Genomic DNA, 16394 nt, shown 5'->3' with positions numbered 1-16394 from the left:
TGGTATCAAAGAAACCTGAGGACTGACACACCCTTCCCATTGAAAGGGGGGATTTTCTAATGGCCCCAGCAAATGGAAAGGAGTCAAATGATACTCTCTGTGATTTCTAGAAAGGATACAGACCCTGAATATGGATACTTCACACAAAGTTTGGGGTGTAGCACTTAACAGTTGACAGTGAGTGGAGTGACACCATGATAAGGAGAAACATAAGTCTAAATGAAATGATGGCCCTAAGCCTTCAAAATAGTATGATAACCAGGGACTTTACAGGTAATGTCAGACAACATTTCAGTCGTGATAAATAAGCAAGGAGGGTGCCCACTTGTCTAAAATGTACAGAATGCATAAGATGGCCTGTAAGATAGGTTCCCAGTTGATCCTGTCTCTCCAAGCCTTACACAGTCCTGACTAAAACACAGTAGTGGACAAGCTGAGCAGGGCCAAACCCAACAGCTATGAATTTGGACTGCACCAAATGTCTTCCAGACTCTGGAAGAAGGATAGGGTCTCCCTCTGAAAGATCTTTTTACATTGAAGAGAAATTACTGTATGGAAGTGTTTTGTTCCAGATGCTTATGTAAAAAAGCATAGGCAGTGAATCCATTATCCATCCTGTTGTGGTGTCTTATCCACTTTTCCATTCCCAGAATGCTGCAAATGGCTAGTAACAAAGCCAGGATCCATCTAGTAGAGAATTTGTGGCCAGGGCAGGCGCGAGTCTTTTAGCTAGACCAACACTGAAAAGAAAGGTTTCTGCAGCAGCCCCCCCCGACCTGCATCCTACAGACTTGGTAGGATTAGGCTTTGGTGCATCCATGCCTGAAAACTTTCAGGTTGACAGCTTGAATGGCTCTCGTTTTGATGCCCATTAACCCAGTTTTGCACATTTATGCAGGATACCAGAGAGCAGCACTAGAAAATTTTATGTCTTAGTCATTCTGCTTGTACTGTACCTCTGGGAGAATTCCGGCCGTAGAGGCTGAAGTGCCAGACGTTTGACAGTATAATGCCAGGCTCTTCAAGGATAGATCTCTGTCAAGGTACACATTTCATTCATTGCTCATGCATCCTGCTGGACCCCATCATCTGTTTATGACACTTTGAAGCAATTTCTGAAAGAGTTCTGTGCCTGAAGTCCATCCGCAAAGCATTTTATTCTCCTGTAGATTTTAATTTTATAGTGAAAAAATATAACTCTGTCCCTGTTTGGACCAAGTTCATCAGTGGGACTTGAATGCTTGCCCTTGAAGACAATGTTCTTGATGGCTGTCACCTCAGCTAGAAGAAACTTTAAACTACAAGCTCTTATTCTAAAGAACCTGCACAGTATTCATACACAAGGTGGCATATGTATGTGCAACTTCCTTTTTTTTTTATTTCAATCCCCAAATCGGAGAGTAAAGTGTTATTACATTTGTTTGAAGGTGCATAGGCTCGTATAATGTGTAGCAAAACAAACTCAGTTGGATCAACTCTTTGTATCCTTCTTGCTGTGCAAGAAGAGTAGACTGGTTTGTAGGCTAACATTAAGTGATTGACCAGCTTCATTATTTTCTGTTACAATAAGGAGAAAACCTATATCCTGTGAGATTGCACTCTACCAGGACATCAGCCTACTTTATGTGGGTAGAATTTCCTTGTGGACGTACAGGTGGGATGAGTCACCTCTGACTTTGAACCCTTCTGCACATGCAGTGTCAGCGGTGCAACAGGTAACACAGTTGCCTTTGGCGCACCAGGTAGATGGATTGCAGATACTGCAATGAAACATAAAGAGGATGCTGCACTCCTGAGTGTATCAACCTTTGGCTGAGATGTTAACCAAAGGTCTTGTCTACTTGAGTTATTGGAAGCTTGGGTGGATGTAAAAGATCCCACAATGCCTATTGAAAAGACTAGTGCAAGTTCCCAGGTACCCAGGCCAACTTTCTCCTAGTGGTATAAATACCATCTCGGGCCTTACTTGAAAAGAGGTCACTTGCCTAGAAGGACCGACAAGTCCAACAGAGACTAAATAAAATAAAGAAACATGCTATCATCCCATCCTTCCCGGGGCCACTGTGTATTTGAGTTCATCGTGAAAGGATTGCTTCTCTAAACTGGCTTCATCTCTCTGGGCAAAGATGGCATTCTGACACTGTGAGATATGAATGCCCCATGACTGGGGTGGGAGTGGATATGGAGAAGGTGGACATACTGCTTCTGACTATGTGATATGCCATTTGAGATATCAGCCGTAACTGTCTGTGCTAGTGTTTTGTGCCCAACATGTGAGTGTAGTGGAATGCTTCACCTTTGAAGTGATGCAACCTTTTTAAGTACACATTTGTTAGCCTGGTTGTGCCATTCTTCTTGATCACCGATCTCCGCAAGCAACAAGAAAGTTTCATGCCTCCCAACATGTCCTCCCCCCTTTTGTCTGTTTGTCAAAGTAAGTGATGATCTTGTCTATACAGTTAAATAGTGTGCAAGTGTCTGGGTGTGGGAGTGTATATGCATGTGGGCACACATGTAGTTACATGTCTTTGTATATGTGCATATACACACATACTTGCACACATGCACACAAATGTATACTTACAAAGGCAAAAGGAGGTAAGTGGCTAGTATCGGAGTAAAACAAGATGCTGAAAAGTTCCAAGTCTGACCGACTTTCTAAATTCTGAGCATTGTTTTGCCTCTGTAGCTGAAAAGAGGGTTATTTCATCTTGTAAAGTGCCAATTTGAAGAATAGTAATGCTATGTTTTGACATTGTTTCAGATCATTGATTAAACCACGTCGACGAAAAGTGTGGAATTTAAGTGTGAAACTCCTAGCCATCATGAAGTTTCTATTCCTATGGAAGAAAACTCCAAAGGAAATCCAAGAATGTATGATGCAAACATTAAGTGACAAGTGCCCTTCCTGCTCAACTGTGAAGAAGTGGTGTGCAAACTTTCAGCATGGAGATTTACAGACCAAAGATGCAGCAAGGTCTGGGAGGCCTCAAACAGTGTCAACTCCTAAAATTATTGATCATGTCCATGACCTGATTTTAGCAGATTGGCTAAAACAATTACTGAGACACTACAGATATCGAGGGGATGGGTTGGGTTTATAATTCATGAGCAGTTGGGTATGCAGAAGCAGTCAGCCATGTGGGAGCCCAAATGTTTAAATGCCAGTGAAAAAAGACGTCCAGTGGATATTTCCAAATTGATTTTGCGCATTTTCGTTGAGCTGGTGCCAACTTTTTGGAATGACTAATTACTGTCGGTGATCCTGAGACAAAACAACAGTCCATGCAATGGCGGCACTCAGGTTCCCCAAGGCCAAAGAAGTTCAAGATCCAAAAGTCACCAGGAAAGGTAGTGGCCACCATGTTTTGGAATTAGGAAGGTGGTGTAATGACCATCTTCCAGGGGGCCAAACAGTTAATGCAGAATACTGCTGTAATCTGCTGGCTGACGAAAGGAGGCATTGAAAGAAAAAAAGAGAGAGAAGCTGTGGAAAGGAGTTCTCTTTTTGCAAGACAATGCACCTGTTCACAAGGCTGGCAAAACAATGGATGTTTTGATTAAATGGGGGTTTGAGTGTGTAAACCATCCACCTTACTCACCATATCTTGCTCTGTATGACATTTCCTGTTTTCCAAACCTTAAAAAGAGTTTGAAAGGGTGACAATTTTTGAGTGATTTGGAGGTGATTTCAGCAGACTTTTTGCCAGGGTTACAGAAACTTCAGACATGGTGTGCCAAGTGTGTTGAACTTCAGGGAGAATATGTTTAATAACTTGTACGTTTCATAGCTCCACATCATTCCCTTTTTGGTCAGGTTTAGAACTTTTCAGCACCCCCTCGTATATTGGTCTTGGGTTCTCTCCTGCACATACTTTATCTTCACAGGGCACATATCTGGAACCTGTTAGACTTTGGTCCTAGAGATGCAGAAATTTACAAAGTGAAGACTGGGAGTCATTATCTGCCCTTGACTGAAGCACACTTCAAGTTGTTTCTTCACCCCCCCCCCCCCCCAGAAAAAATGAAAATTGAGGAAGCTGCTCTCTTCTTGTAGCCATTCATCATACTAACATCTTGGGCAGCAGAGTGTCTCTGCTGTTCTTCAAGGACTTCTGGAGACACTCTGGAAGTCAGGCTAGAAGAAGTAACATTGTTTTTGCAATTTCCCATGGATACTTGTGCATTCTCAAGTGTTTACTGTTGTTCTGAGTGGGCTAGTGCTTTCTAACAATACTCACAATAAAAAGCATACAGGAGTTGAATTTTATTAAGGGAAGCAGTGTGCATGTCTTCATGAAAGAATATTATTTAAAACATGCAGTTTGTCTTTTAGTTATTCTGGATAGACATACAAAAAATTAAATTGTTTTTCTCATTTGTTTCCAGCAGGAGGATTCCAGTGCGTGGTGCCTGACAGATGGATTTGCTGAAACCTATTGGGAAAGTGATGGCTCTCAGGGCCTGCACTGGATACGTCTGCACATGAGAAAGTCTATAATTGTCAAGTAAGTAATGGCTTGTGGGTGTTCAGCTGATGTTTGTTTGTTTTTTCCTGAATACTATGCTGAAACTCATTTGGTAGATTATTTTTTCTTAGGTAATTTGATTTAACATTGTGGAACTTTCTGAGCAGTATTTAATTGGGCCATAGCAGTTTCTGTCTTACTGGGCCAGCATGATTGCTGCATGAAAATATAGTTGAATCTTCAGCCTGCATATTTTTTTAATAAAGTAAGGCTAAGCTTCAAGGTCCATGTTTTGTTTGTTTATATGTAGTGACTATTAAGCATTGCCTTTTTTGCATCTGTACTGGTTCAGCAAATAGGTATTTTCCTGCCTGTGTTCCTTTTTTCTTAATCAGTGAACTAACAGAACGTTTTTATTTTTTTTAATCTCTGTGTATGTCAGTGGGTGCACATTCACAAGACTATTTTTCTTGCATCATCTTGAGGACAGATGAGTAGTAACCAGTGAGGTCAACATTGAAAGGTAGTGCTTGTAGTCCTTTTTCAAGATTGCAAGAACAAGAGCATTAACTCTTAGTCATTGCATATGTTGTGTGCCTGAAATCTGGGATATGTGATGAGAATAACACAGATGTGAAGAAAATGAACTGTCCATTTAATCTGATTTAGTGAAGTAAACCAGCCACACAGCACTGGGAAGCCTAAAGGCTTAATGGTTACAGTTTATTCCTTGCACATCTAGGAGTCCACTGTTCATTCCTGACCTCCAGTCACTGTATGTATATAGTCCTCTTGAGCTTTTATGTTTTTCATACTGCTTCATTCAGGATAGACATAGGTGTCTGCCTACGACAGATCTCATGAATATTGTTTTATCTTGCTTTTCAGCACTTTGAGTTTACAGTTATGCATGTAAAGTGTTATTGCTTCCTGGCATTATCACAGACAGAAGTCTGTATGTATGGATGGTGTCTGATTATTTTGACAGCCTTTTGTTACCTTGTTATATTACCACATTGTTTCAGATTATGTTCTTCTTGGCTTTGAGGTATCAAGATGCTTTTTGCTGCAACTGGATTTGGAGTTTGGAGACATTCATTTGTTGTTAGCTTTTGTAATCTTTTTATCTGGGAACTACTACAAGTGTGAAGAGTGCCTTTTTTAGCCTGCATGCCAACCTTCCTTAATATCATTCATTTGGATTGTAGAACTAGTTGGAGTGTGCCTGTTTTAGTGGGAGTGTAACAGGAGTGCTGACAGCTAGTGGTTGCTGATTATCTCATGGATTTGCCAAATGCCATTTTTGTTATTTGTTGTCTTTGTATTATTTCAGACTAACTTCTGCTTTGACTGGAGAACCTCTTGAGTTGTGTTTTATTGTGTGGTGCACTCAACTGTAATGCCATGAGGTCAGACTTTAAGACTGGAAAATATATATTTGTTGCTGCCATTGCTCTAGTCAGTCCTACATCTATGGACTTTAACTTATTTTTTTGTAACTGCATTACTTGTACTAGCATTGTTTTTTCTTTGTTGAATAATTTGTTATTGATTAATTATCAATGTTATGATATCACCGTGTTTACTGTTTTGCTTGGAGGAGTGCTAACTGCTACTAGATAAAAATTCATCTTGCAGTTTTTTTTTAATGGTCCATGGCTAATCGTTTGTTCATTGTTGGTGCTTAGGAAGTAAACTCTCTGATAAACTTCAACTTGACCCCCCCCCCCACCTGCTTACTCTGCAAATGTAGTTTCCCTGGCTTCTACCCTTGCTCAGCAGCAGATTCTTCAGTGGCTTTCTGGGTACTCTTGGATGTGACCCTACCCTGGGAGGTCCTCCTGACTTCTCAGGAAGCTGACCTCTATGATAATGCATTTGTAGCCCCATGGAATGAGGGATCAGCCTGGGAAGATATGGTCTTAAAGCCAGGAGCTATCATTCTCTCAGTGGCCCAGTCAGGGTCCCTAGCTATGGGATTGACTAGTTAAGTGATATCAAGAAATTGCCACTGTTCTCTGTAATAAGAGGAGATGACATGAGACTGCTGGTTTCCAACAGATGTTGCGTAGGCATCTGTCTGCAATCCCTTCCTAAGAATAGGAGAGCTATTCATCTGCCACTTCATCATATACTTCCTCTGGCCAGCCCTACCATTGGCCCAAGTCTTTTCCTGAACTGCTAGTGTCCCCAGTGGCACAGAAAGATACCCTGCTATGTCCACCATCAACTGTATGAACTAATTGAATGACTTTGAAAGCCTTGGACACTGAACTAGTCTTAGTATTTTCTCTTCAGAGATCCTCATCTAGGCACAGAATTATTGCATTATTTAGACTATGGTCAGGGCCACATGTGCCTCCCATCAGTGCACATCTAATGTTGCATACTGTGTTAAGAGATGCAACCCCCTTGCTTCTGTGTTGTGTTCTGCAACTTGGTCAGTTCAGGCCTTGATCATAGTATTTGTTTTATGACAATTCTCACTTTAATAAAAATTTAGATAACAAACTAAAAAAAGAGGAGATTGCCAGCACAAACACCACACCACCCGCATCACAGAATCACACACCCCACCTATGAAGGGGTCCTCAATAAAAACTTAACTAAACAACAGAGACCTCCAAAACGCACTCACAAATATTCCACACACAACACCAGTCACATCATACACAGTAGTCAACACAGCTGTGTCTCACAAACACAGCGCATTAGGCATAACAATAAACCAACACAGCCCTTAAGGCATAACAATACACCAAACATACTAATCATTGACGACTCAGTAGTGAGACACACTGATGTCCCCCTCACCAGGCTCAAAAACAAGGAGAAGGTCAGGCACTAGAATCCACCACATTACGCACGCACTTAAGCGTCTCCACAACAGGTACAAGTGTGTCCATATTGATGTGAATGACTTGAGACGTACCTCCTGGACTATATGAAGAGAGCCATGATTGAGCTCTGAGTATGTGCTCCAGGCAGGTATGACCCTAGCCCTAAGCAGCATCCTTCCTTCACCAAGAATTATACCACAATGTTAACAAAAAATGATTGACTTCCAACAATTGGCTTAGTTTCTGGTGTCTTTCCAAGGGGATACAGTATCTGTCTGCCTGGGATGATACAGTTGACAGGCCTTGATGCTTTTCCAGAGATGGCCTCAACCTGTCACCACTGGGGTTGCAGATGTTGGCCTAGGCTCTTGCCTTCCCCCATTGTGCCTTTTTTAGGCTATGTCCCGAAGACAAATCTATAATCATAAAAGATCTGTCAAAAAGCAAATTGGAGATCATGCTGCTCAATGCCAAGAGCCTTAATCTGAAAATGCATTCACTGGAAGCTCTCCTCACACTGGAAGATGCCAATGTGTGTGCAGTCACGGAAACGTGGTTCAGGGTTATGGAGAGCACCCTTGCCTTACCAGGCTATACCTCATTCCACACTTTCCGACCCCAGAATGAAGTCAGACTCCAACACTCTCAGTCTTTCTATCTTCATTAAAGACAGGCACACCTCCAGACTGGTTTGCCATCATGACGCACCTGGAGTAATTCCAGTGTAACTGACAGTTAGCAAGACACTCATCCAAGTTAGTCGGCTATAGACCCCCTTCCATGTCTCAGTACATCCACTCCTCCTACCTGGACCTACTTGACTCCATCAAGGTACCCCCTTAAACACCCTGATCCTTGGTGACTTCAACTACCCCACCGTAAACTGGGTGAACTATTCCTGCACTAATGCACTCACCCAACTATTCCTTGACTTTATCAGCTTTAACACACTTATCCCCCACAAGGGGGAGATAAAATACTGGACTTGGTTCTCACCAACATGGGTGACCGCTGCACCACTCCCATAGCATGGTCTTAGCTGGTGAGATCAGATCATCGGTCCCCAGCCCTAACCAGGCTAAAAAAATTCTCAAAAGTTGAATACAACCTCCTAAGGGAGGGTATCAGCAGCTTCACACCACCTCCTCCCTTAGAGGATGCAGACAGCTATCCTGAACAGTACGCCAGTGCAGTGTACAAGCACCTGTACAACTGCATGGACTCATCCATACCAAACAGAACTAAAACCTGCTCCTCAAGGAAACACAAACTTGTCTGGTGGACATCCTCCAACAGGCTTTACAACAAAAGGAAAAAACTGTTGTCCAAGGGTAAAAAACAATTTCCAAACTGGAAAAACTCACTTCTCCGCATCAACAAGCAAATTAGATCACTAGTGAAAAACTCCAAAGCCAATTATGAGTTGAAGCTAGCCTCCAAAACAAAGGGAAACCACAAGTCCTTCTTCAGTTGTGTTAGGAAACTCCATGGCAAAGCCCAAGTTTGTTCCAAATTTGTACTTAATGATACCACTTACACTGATCCTGCTGACTTGGCTAACCTGGTAGCTGATAGGTTCAGCAACTTCACCCCCTTATAGTCCCCCCCCCCAGTCCCAGTTGACATCCCCAATACTTGTCCTACACCTCACATCTCCGTAGATCATGTTAGAGGCCCCATCCAAGGCAAAGAACACTGCTTCCATGGGACCGGATAGTATTCCAGGCTATATTCTGCACAGTCTCCATCAAGAACTAGCTTTGCCATTGAGCACCCTGTTCAACCACAGCCTAATTACAGTCTTCATTCCAGCAGAGTGGAGAACTTCCATTGTCATCCCCTTGCACAAAGGTGGTGCCACTACTGACCCAGGAAACTGTTGTCCCATTAGCTTGACAAGTCTGCTCTGTAAAGCCATGGAGCGTATTATTATGTATCTCATAAACAAGGACCTAGGCAATCTCCAAGCACTCGACCCCATCCAATTCGGATTCATCAGGGTCAGATCTTGCCTGTTGAAACTAGTTGACTTCTTTGAGACTGTCACCAAGGTTCTGGATGAGGGGAAAGTCAGTACATACAGCTTACCTTGACCTGGCCAAGGCCTTTGACACGATCTCCCACTCGGACATCATCGAAAAGCTTACACAACTTGGTGTTAATCCCTATCTCATCAGATAGGTGGCCAGCTGACTCACAGGTAGGACTCACAAGTCAAAATAGGCACCACCACCTCTGATAGCAGACCTGTCACTAGTGGTGTTCCCCAGGGATCTGTCTTGGGACCCCTACTGTTTGGCATTTACTTCTCAGAGGTCCAGGCAAAGACAAAGTACCTGTAGCTGACTGTAAGTTGTGTGCTGTCATTGACTCTCCAAATTATGTTAACATACTGCAGGAGGGTCTCACAGCTGCAAACGACTGGTGCCAAAGTCATGGCTTTAAGTTAAACACAAAAAAAATGTGATCTCTGCCTAACATATAAAGCTATGTCAAACCCAGAGCTGTTGGACATGCTACACCTAAAGAAATCCCAATCCCTTGGACATGCTACACCTAAAGAAATCCCAATCCCTCCGAGCTACATGCTCTAGGGACCTAAACCTTGTCACCACAATAAACAGGACACACTGCAGGGATAGATTCCTGTCCCAGAGACTTCCTATACTCTGGAACAAGCTACCCATCTATGTCAAGCAAAGTTCTTCATTAGCACTCTTCAAGATACACTCCGGGGATCACTTCTGTGTCTCTGCTCGACAGTGGCACAGGAAAATAACTTTCTTGGGTGGCGTAAGCCATGGAACCTTGCTGGCTAGGCTTATGTAGGCCCTTGGGATGATAGCCTAGTACCTACCTATGAACCTATTTGGTAAAAACATGGCTCCTACTGATTACCACATCAACGGCAACCCCCTAAGCACACAACCTGTGGTGAGAGACTTGGGAAATCAGGTTGACAAAAATCTCACATTCGACCATCATGTGGCAGCAGTGATCAGAAAAGCCTTTTACTTGGTTCATCTCGTAAGTAAAGGGATTGCATCCAGAAAAGAGCAGGTTATTATCGCTAAGCACTCCTCCCTCATTAGACCTGTAATTGAATATAATGCCCCTTTTGGTATGTACCTCTCCAAACACCTACACCAACTGGAAAGGCCACAGAAATACCTCACAAAGAATCCATGGCCTCCAACACCTGTCCTATGCGGACAGGCTCAAATCACTATCACTTTACTTGGTATCATGCAGATTCCTCAGAGGTGTCTCGCCTACAAGGCAGTATTGGACCCTGCCCTACTGGAGATGCTTCATATCCATAAGTCTAACTCCTCGCGCATTACCCTCTCGATAGGCCTAAATCTAATATGCGACATCAACAAAACTTGCTGGAGAGACGGGTTCCTCTCCCAGAGGCTGCCCCGTCTCTGGAATAGACTTCTTATGCATGTCAAACAGAGTAGCTTGCTGACTCTCTTCAAGCACAACCTTGATGAGTGGATGGGAAACAGCAAATTTGTCCCAGGGGTTCCACTTTTGTCCCTCATAGACAGGGGTGACAGAGGCTGACTGAGGTTTCTTTTTTGGGGATAAACTCTTGGCTAGGCTTGTAAGGGCCCCCAGGGTCATTAGCCTAGTAAGCTCCTATGAACATAAAAAATTAACTTAAAAGTATGAAACAGCATATAAGTGAAGTTGCAGGTTATTAAAGATTATTTAATAGAATAATAAGGTTCTTATAAAATAGGTTACTAATGCAGGGCACTATGCCGTCTTGTAATCCCTAATGTGGGGGATGCATCATCACACAACCAGACTATAATCATGCTGGTTTGAAGTAAGGGAAGTGCTTTGTTTTCCATCAAAACCAAATAACCTTTTATTCTAAAGTAGTGTGACCTTGGAGTTGGTATATTTAATAGCTGGGAAGCGAGAGTCCCCACACGAGGGAGTGCGAGGAAGCATAGCCCCCCCCCCATCGAAACATACTTTAAATGTTTTATTTAGTTCTTGCGTCTGTGGCATTCAAATGTCTTGTTGTACCGTGCTACTTTATAGAACTCTTCAGCTAACTGAAATTATAATTAAGTTGCTAACATATATTCATAAAATTGAGCAACAATGGTTTCCAGTGTGAAGTAATAAAATATTACAAAAGACAGTATTTCATTTGTAGATGTTTACTCTTAACCTTTAAGATTAAGTTATTAAATTCACTGCTACCTTTCAAGGTCAAATTACAACCCCCACACACGCACACATACACACGCACCCACACACACACACGCATGCACATGCCCACCCTCCCCCACACCCACACCTACACACACGCCCGCACGCGCACCCACATACACGCACCCATGCATCCACACCCACACACGCGCAGCCACGTACCCACACACACAGGCCGAGGCACCCCCCACACACACACACACAGAGCCCTCTGCTTATGCACTGATGTCCTCCCATATCACTGTTGCAGTATTCTTTACATCTGCGATATCCTGCTGTGGCTAGCTGAATGTGGCCAGCACCAAAGCCTTTCCACTTTTTAGGTGCTGTATATCAGCCATTATGTCTACCTCCAAGCTACATATGTGATCTATGAGTGCATAATCTTCAGAACTTCTTTGCCAGTCTGAATGCTACTTTTGAATACAGTATGCAAGAGGTGCACTGCATTGGTTCAGCTGCAGGGCCTTCTCATGAGAAGTGCCCCATCGGAGTCTCTTCCTTCCTATTTTTTTTTTTCGAACTTACCATTTTACATGTCATTCAAGAAAGGAAAATGTATGTGTGGGAGGCAGATTACCAATAAGAATAGACAAGAGAAGTGCCTTTTTTGTTTGGGTGATGCATACTATAATACTCATTGTGAGAGCTTTCAGGTATTTGTCCCAAAGACTCTTCACAACCATCTGTTGTCTCTTTCCATTTACTTGGAGAACTAGCATGTAAAACTTTTAGCTCATGGTACCATGGCCTTTGAATCTGCCCGCCCCAATATTTAGCCACCACTTAAGAAGAAACCACTAAAAAGGCACACTTTCAATGTGTTGCTATCCAGCCTCCTTTGGACATCTCTTTCGAGTTGGATGAAGCACCCAAGGATCGTCCCGTGCTGGCATCAGCTCCTTTTGTCACGACCCAGTTGGAGGCCAGCACAGGCATGCCTACCCATATGCCCACCATGTCTGTTCCTACTTCTGCTGTAGACGAGGAGGGGAACACTGGCTGATAATATTAGAGGGACTTGGGGGGGGGGGGGATTCTACAAACTTGTTATGGAGGATGTTCTTGGTACCCCCGTTGAATCTGGTCAGAGGTCTGCTGCATAGATTTGTTAAGGCATAATTCCCCTTAAGTCCCTGATTCTCAGCCTCCTCCTCCTCCTAAGAAAGAAGACTGGCAGGTTCTATAAAGTCCCTGAAGCCCAAAAGTTTTTGTATGAAAGTCCTCCTTCTGACCCTGCTGTGATCCTAGCCACTGTTAAACCTTTTAAATTGCTGTCCGCCTCTAAACTTTCTTCTAACATTAAGGAAGTTGTGCTTCTAGAAAGGTATGAAAAAGAAGTGTATACTTCTGCTACCTTAGCTTTCAGAATGATTACCAGACCTGTATGACTAGGTTGTTCTAGCTCTTCTTTCTAAACTTGGGGGTATTCTGACTGATATACCTCATTCTGAGGCAAAGTGTGCCATTTCCATTTTGAGTTTTGCTTCTCAGGTGGCTCATCATTCTGTTAAATGCAGTTATGATGCTGCAGATGCATCCACTGGGGCAGCCACTTCAGAGTCTGTGATAAGGAGGTATTGGCTGTGCTTGCAGGATCTGCCCGAAGACATCAAGGCTAGATTACTGGATTCTTCCTTAGATAGCCAGAATCTCTTTGTCTCTGCATCTGCTGAGCTTTTTAAAGCCCTACAGCATAAGGGTAAAGTTAAACAGGATCTGAAACAAATCTTCCTTCCTTTCTTGTGTTCCATAGTTTGAGAAATTTCCCATCTAATTCTTTTGTCCATGGGCAGCAGAGGCAGCCTTCCAGGAGCAAACGGTCTTCCAGGAGAGTTTTTCATGATAAGCCTTCTGAGGGTTCTAAAAGGCTTTAAAAGCTTTATTTCCCTGACAAATCTGCTTCCATTTGACATTCAACCATTTCTACCACTCAGCTAGATTACCCTGTCCCTCGGGTTGACTGTCTTTTCCTGTCTGACAACAGATAACCACAGACTGTTGGGTGCTTTCCATTATCCAACATAGTTATTTTATGGTTTAGAAGTCCCTTCCTCCACTCTCAGGCCTTCCCCTGCCTCCTTTCCAGCTCCCTCATTTTCATTTGGTCCTTCAGGATCTTTTACTACTGGCAACCATCCAGCCAGATCCCTCCTTCTTAGTAGGGGACAGGTTTTTAATCCAGACTGTTTCTGGTCCCCAGGAAGGAGAGGTCTTGGAGGCCTGTTTTAGAGCTCGGCTTTCTCAACACCTCTTTAAAGGATAATGTTCTTCATGTTTCACTGTTGCAGTCATCACATTTGGATTATCTGCTTGCAGTAGCCCTCAGTCTGCCTTATTATCAAAGTCTTGGGTCCTGCGTCAGTTGCTGTCTCATCTTCCATGACATCAGGTAGTCAGGGGTATAAAGCATGCAGCCGACTCCATTACATCAGTCTTTCTTGCCGTGCGGTGCCCGAAGCAGTTCGCAAGTGCTGGTTGGCCGACTCCTGAAATTTTCATTTTCGAGTTTCAGATCCGAAGTCTTCAACTAAGCTAAGTATCCCTTTGGGGATCCTTTTTCTTGCTCTAAACCGATGTCAATAAAAGAACACAATTTTATTTCTTGTGGAAAGCAAATACCTCATAAAGATTTTCATTCGTACTACATTCCTTGCTTAGGCCCAGACCACGACGTACCTCGCTGTCGGTTTTGTGCCCTATTCAAACCTTGTGCTATTCGTTATCTCCTCATTTTCGCATCCAAATATTTTGGTACTCTGTTCAATTATCCAGAAATGGCTTAGGTAAGCCACCCAACTACCGACATTCTGAAAAAACGCAAAGATAAAGACAGAGACAGACTGCATAGGTCCAAAGCTGCCGACGACGCTTCTCCTAAGCTAGTCGCCAGTTCGCTGGTACTCAGGCGCTTTCACAACACTTGATACCCGCTACTTCAGATTTCGCAGGCCTCTACTGAGACCCATACGGAGTCTGGTATGCCGCAAGATGCTTCTTCAACTGTGGAACCTGCGGATGTCTACCTTGGATGGGTCCGGAGTCGCTGTGCAGGTACCGGCTTCTGAGGGTGTATTCAGGCCTACTGACTTGCATGTTAAACCGACGCCATCTTCTTCTTCAAGGCCTAAAACTCGATCTATGCCTAAAAAATGATGCCCAGACCGCATGGTCAGGCCCCTTTGCCTAAAAAACAAATGATAAGAATGGCTGAAGACCTTATTACTGTAATCAGGGGAAGCCACCCTTCTCCCTCTAAGAGACCTAGAACTCATTTTCCTTCTGATTCTTCTGATCAGGATTCTGAAATTTCTATTTTCTCTGATGACCAGGATTTGCCCTTATCTACCTATGAGGATTCTGATGCAGAGGACTCCATTCCCTCTGCTTCCCCTCCAGAGGATTTCTCTTTTGGTGAAACCTTGCATACTCTTAGGGAGCATTTCCAAAGCCAGGATTGCTCTGATTCCAAAAAGAGGCTTAGGCGATTCTTACTCCTGCCTCAACACAGGCCTTTAGCTATCCCTCCTGTACTGGACATTGTAGATGATGCCTTCTCAGAATCTAGCCTGGCCCCTGACACTTTACCTCCTGCTCCCAGAAAACCTGATAGGTATTACAGGGAACCTGACTCTCACAAATTCCTCTTTAAAAATCCTACTGCGGATCCTGAGACCATTTCATAGGAACCCAAGGGCTTTAAGGCTACTACTGCCAAAAATCCTATCCCCTCTGATAGAGATTCCAGGGCACTGGCTAGATGGAGTAAGAAGGTATACACTTCTGCAACTTTGGCCATTAGGGCTTTAAACTGCCAGTTTCATATGTTAAAGTATCAGCAGCATGTTATTGGATTGCTTAAAAAATGATGTTGATTCCTGACTGTGCTGAAAATAAAGAATTACAGGATTCAATGCATTCTGCCGAAGAAGTTGGAAAACACTTTGCAATGTGGTTTTGATTCATTAGAGGCATCTTGCAGGGCTGCTGTTACTGGGTCTGTACTTAGAAGGTATGCTTGACTTAAGGAGCAATTTTTGCCAGATCATGTTAAAGCTAAATTACTGGATGCTCCCTTAAACCAAGACTGCCTGTTTGGCAGAAGTAGTACTTAAAAAGATGGAGGAAAAAGCTAAATGTATGCAAACTGTTAAAGATTTTTCCTGCAAGTACAACCTCCCAGATTTAGTAGGCATTGGCCCTCTAAGAATTGGTCCTTTCATGCCTCTTCCAGGCTTTCTCAGTTCAAACCCAGAACCAGCAGAACACCCAGGCCTCAGTCCCAAGGTACTCACAGGCATAAGCAGTGGGGGGCATCCACTTCCAAAGCAGGGAGTAGTAAGACCCCCCCCCCATGGTAAACTGTTTCAATGACTTAACTTTAAACCTTCCAAGCCCTGCTCAACTGACTGTTCCTTTAGGGGGAGAGATTAGCTTGCATGCAAGAAATTGGGAACTCATTACCCAGGACAAATGGGTTTTAAATATAGTTTCACAAAGATACAGATTCCACTTCCACTCCTTACCAACCCCAAACAGCTGGCCAGATCTACCCCCAAATCAGCGGGCAGAGGCTCAAAAGCAAGTTCTCTTTCTCTTTTAAGCATCAGGCTATTCATCCTGTTCCAGAAGAAGAATGGGGGCAATGTTTCAACTCAAGACTTTTCCTGGTACCCAGAAAAAACAATTCCTGGCATCCTATCCTGGATCTGTCTATCCTAAACACATTTTTGGTAATTCCAAAATTCAAGATGCTAACTCTTCATCAGCTGCTTCCCATGCTAGGCAGAGATGCCTGGTTGGCAACGCTGGATTTAAAGGAAGCCTACCTGCACATCTCAATAAGGGAATC

General features: G+C 43.3%; 1 protein-coding gene across 1 annotated transcript in view; it reads left to right on the top strand.

Moving 5' to 3' along the window:
* Positions 1–16394, top strand: part of HECTD3 (HECT domain E3 ubiquitin protein ligase 3) — a 1089315-nt gene that overhangs the window by 231640 nt on the left and 841281 nt on the right. Inside the window, exon 6 of the mRNA XM_044085764.1 lies at positions 4390–4508. Coding sequence (XP_043941699.1) covers positions 4390–4508 — 119 coding nt within the window. The remainder of the gene's footprint in view (positions 1–4389; positions 4509–16394) is intronic.

The sequence above is a fragment of the Protopterus annectens genome, chromosome 10.part0 (genome assembly GCF_019279795.1).
Source record: "Protopterus annectens isolate FY-2018-M chromosome 10.part0, PAN1.0, whole genome shotgun sequence".
In the NCBI taxonomy this organism is placed as follows: domain Eukaryota; kingdom Metazoa; phylum Chordata; order Ceratodontiformes; family Protopteridae; genus Protopterus; species Protopterus annectens.
This window is presented reverse-complemented; position numbering and strand designations above follow the sequence as displayed.